General features: G+C 46.1%; 1 protein-coding gene across 1 annotated transcript; it reads left to right on the top strand.

Moving 5' to 3' along the window:
• Positions 1-564: 564 nt before the first annotated feature.
• Positions 565-2805, top strand: LOC142463996 (uncharacterized). The gene has a single exon (XM_075567012.1). It carries the CDS (start codon positions 565-567, stop codon positions 2275-2277), a length of 1713 nt encoding a protein of 570 aa, XP_075423127.1. The 3' UTR covers positions 2278-2805.
• Positions 2806-4089: the final 1284 nt, after the last annotated feature.

Raw genomic sequence — 4089 nt, 5'->3', positions numbered from 1 at the left:
TTCTCTATCTGATATTCCTATGTTCAATGTCAAAAGTTTCAGATCTAACTATAAGTTTTCTCTGTATTAGTTTCCTGCTGTCTATGATATTTCTATGCCTGATATCAAAAGTTTCAGATTCAACTGCAGGTTTTCTTTGTCTATATGATATCCCTACGCCTGATGCATAAGGATTTAGATGTAACTGCAGGTTTTCTCTGTCTGTATGATATCCCTATGCCTAATGCCTAAAGATTTAGATATAACTGCAGGTTTCTCTGTCTATGTTTTTTCCTTGCATTTATAATCTCTGTGACTGATGTTAAAGTCTTTAAGGGTCAGCTCTCCTATCTTGTGTCTCTCTGTGTCTAATATTCCTGTTGTTCATTCTAAAGCTTCTGTTTTAAAAACACATTTCCTCTTTACTGGTGTCTTGGGAAGTGTGGTTTAATTATGGCTCCCACTCAAACAGTCTTGAGCAGTAAATGTGAACACAGTACCACTGATTCTTCAGAACTTCTCAAAGCAAGGAAGAAGAAGAAGAAGAAGAAGGGAGGATTTAATGTTGAAGTTGCAGAAGGAATTATGAATGAAAATTTAACCTCAGAGTCTGCATTTGATGAAAGAGATATGCTGCAGCTTAAGGCAACTCACAGACGTAGCCCAAGAATAGTGGAAGAGAAGAAAGATGCTCCTACTCAGACGCTTCAAGCTGCACAGAAAGCGATTGATTGTCTTTATGAACGTTTAGATAAGGAGCAAGAGGCCAAGATTGCACTACAAAGCTGTCTATCTTCAGCAAATGCTAAGTGTGTTCTCCAGGAGAAAGAAAGAGAGCAGTTGGAGAGGGACAGGGTAATCCTGTCAAGTAAGCTGGAGAAGGCCTATGCTGATAATGCGCAGTACCAGAATTTCATGGCTCAAGTTGGCGCAAAACTGGAAGCCTCTGAGGAGAAGAATTGCCACTTCAACATAGAACTACGTTCTTTGAGAGAGATCTTCGAAGGATTAAATAGCAGTTTTGAAATGGTAACCCAGAAGTGCAAGAATCTCTGTGTCCAGGTCAGTGAAGGAGATAAGAAACTCCATGAATTAGGAGAGGAGAAGAAGCAGTTGGCCCAGGAAAAGTTGGATATGCAGACAGCACTGCAGAATGCAGAGAGAGTGCTGCAAGAGGAACGTGTCTCCCTGGAGCGGCGCACTCAGGCAGAGAATATGCTGCAGAGTCAGCTGCGAGAACTACGTGCACATCTGCAGGACGCCAAGGAGAGATGGGTGAATGCTGAAGAGAGACAGCGAGTATTGCAGGAGGAAAGTTTCCAGACTGCCTACAAGATAAAGATGCTGGAAGAGTATTTGAGTACCCAGTGTGTCCCCAAAGAACAGCATGAGGAGCTGAAGGTCACACTGAGCATAACCAGAGCCTCGCTGGAGGAGGAGAGGTCTGGGAGAGCACGGCCCGGTTCTGCCTCCAGCAGAAAGTCTCTTTCAGACTCTGGTTCCACAGAGACATCCCCTCTCAGTCCTCCTGGAGACGTGGGGGAAGTGGGCGACCTGAAGGAGTTTGTTCTGCGCCCCGCGCCACGCGGTGTCACCGTCAGATGTCGGATCAGCCGAGACAAGAAAGTGATGGACCGAGGACTGTACCCCACCTACTACATGCACCTGGAGCGGGACGAAAACCACAAGCTCTTTCTTCTCGCTGGGAGGAAGAGAAAGAAGAGTAAAACGTCCAACTACTTGATATCTATTGATCCGACCGACATGTCCCGGGAGGCGGGCAGCTTTACTGGCAAACTCCGATCCAACCTAATGGGGACCAAGTTTACAGTGTTTGACCGCGGTGTTAGCCCAGCCAGGGCTCAGGGACAGTCAGAGAATGCAGCGTCCCGGCAAGAACTGGCGGCTATTTGCTATGAAACTAACGTCCTCGGGTTTAAGGGTCCCCGGAAGATGGCGGTTCTCATTCCCGGAAAGAATTTCAATCACGAGCGCATCCCTTTCCAGCCACACAATGATTCGGAGAGCCTGCTGTCTAAATGGCAGAACAAGTGTCAGGAGAACATCATCGAGCTGCACAATAAGGCCCCCGTGTGGAATGATGACACTCAGTCTTACGTGTTCAACTTCCACGGGCGTGTCACACACGCATCTGTGAAGAACTTCCAGATTGTGCACGACAATGATCTGGAGTACCCTCTGCCCACTGACAAGCCACCAGAGGTGGGTCACCTTGAGTCGCCGTTTCATCAAGGCCTCCGGGAAGAGCCTGGAGGATCGTCCGGAGAACGCTCCTGAGAGGGGGGAGTAATGTCAGGATTGCCTAGACCTCCTGCCTAGCCATAGCTTCCTTGTCCACTGGGTGTGCTGCTGTCTTCTGTTGGCTCTGGGTTCCTCTGTCTGTCTGTCTTCTTGTTGCTCCTGTCTCTGTCCTTTATAGCTTGCTTCCTGTCTGTTGCTTTTGCCTTTGCTTGCTAGTCAGACTCCTACAGTATGCTCATGCCTGTCTTTGATCCTGACCTGTTTCCTGTACCTGTACCTGTACCTGTATTGTAGTCTGCTCACAGTAAAGGTCCTTGCTAGTAATCTGGCTTGTCCCTGGTTATTCCTGCTCCCCGGTCTCAGTCCCTGCTCCCTGTTCTTAGTCCCTGTCCTGCCCCGCCTGTCCTGTTCCAGTCTCCTCGTTGCCGACCTCTGCTTGTACCTAACTTCGCTGCCTGCCGCCTGCCTCGGACCCCTGCTTGTACCTGACTTCGCTGCCTGCCGCCTGCCTCGGACCCCTGCTTGTACCTGACTTCGCTGCCTGCCGCCTGCCTTGGACCTCTGCTTGTGACCCCTACTACGCTCGTGCTGTTCCGGCCACCGAGATCCTACCCGCCACAGGAGTCTCCCGTGACAGGTAGGACCTGAAGCAATCTGTCCATGAAAGGAAGCCCTCAAATGTCACAGAGTTGAAGCAATTCTGTAAGGAGGAATGGGCCAAAATTCCTCAAAAGCGATGTGAGAGACTGACCAGCAGTTACAGAAAACACTTAGTTGAATCTTTGCTGCTGACGGGGGCGCCACCAGGTACTGACTCTAAAGGTTCATACAGTATACTTTTCCACACATGGATTTTGAATGTTGAATCTTTTGTGGATAAATACATGTTGAAAAGGTATCATGTTTTTGTGTAATTAGTTTAATCCGGTTCTATCTATCTATTATTAAGACAGATTAAGATCTAATAACATTTTAGATTTGAAATACTGTATGTGAAATATGTGAAAATCCTAAGGGGTTCATAATCTTTATCTCACCACTGTATCTGGCTTAATCGATAAACACATAATAAACTAACTCCTTAGTAGTCAAAATGGCCATGAAGGAATGCCATGGGTTTAAAAAACCTAGCTACTTACTCATTGTATATCAAAGTGGCTGAACCTCCCTCCCTGCGGACCTAATCCCCACACTCTCCAACAAACCTAACTCCTCCTCTCTATAGTCAAGGCCAATAGCGCTTTTAGCCAAAGGCTTCCTTCTCCTTAAAATTGCTACAATACAACCTTTTGTCTTTTTACTACAGTACTAAAGAGTTAATGCATGCCGTCTTTCTCTCCTGGAAAGAAAGAACATTTCTGTACTATTTCTGAATATCATAACACAGCCCACAAATACTTGCTTGATTATACATCCCATTTTATAATCTGGAAAATGTGAGGTTTTAGTTGCATATCTTGGGCAAAGCATGCTAAACTTATCTGTCAGCATCAACACAACCTCAGGTTGGGTAAATCCTAAACTGAAACCACAACATATATGTGTCTTTATCGCTAATAGAGGTTCCCACAAGAAAATACTGCCAGCTGAATTGACTAAAAGCAAAGTCAGCAAATCATGTGCTGGATACTCACAGTGAAATGAAAATGTTGCAATTAAAATCTGGACTTAACCAGAACTTAAATTTCTTTACAAATACCGTATATCGGGGGCGTGGCTTGGAGCCGAATGGAATGGACGCTTGTTAGTTCTGCTCCAATCCCAGGAGGAACCAAACATCAAACGTATGCCGTTTTTACCACATAAGAGAGAGGTCCAAACTCACAGCAGATGCCCCAAGGTCACAAA

This window comes from Ascaphus truei, chromosome 1 (genome assembly GCF_040206685.1).
Source record: "Ascaphus truei isolate aAscTru1 chromosome 1, aAscTru1.hap1, whole genome shotgun sequence".
Lineage (NCBI taxonomy): Eukaryota > Metazoa > Chordata > Amphibia > Anura > Ascaphidae > Ascaphus > Ascaphus truei.
This window is presented reverse-complemented; position numbering and strand designations above follow the sequence as displayed.

Bases quoted from the DNA above. Each gene is read 5' to 3' on its own strand.
- LOC142463996 (XM_075567012.1), top strand. From the start codon at position 565: ATGAATGAAAATTTAACCTCAGAGTCTGCATTTGATGAAAGAGATATG.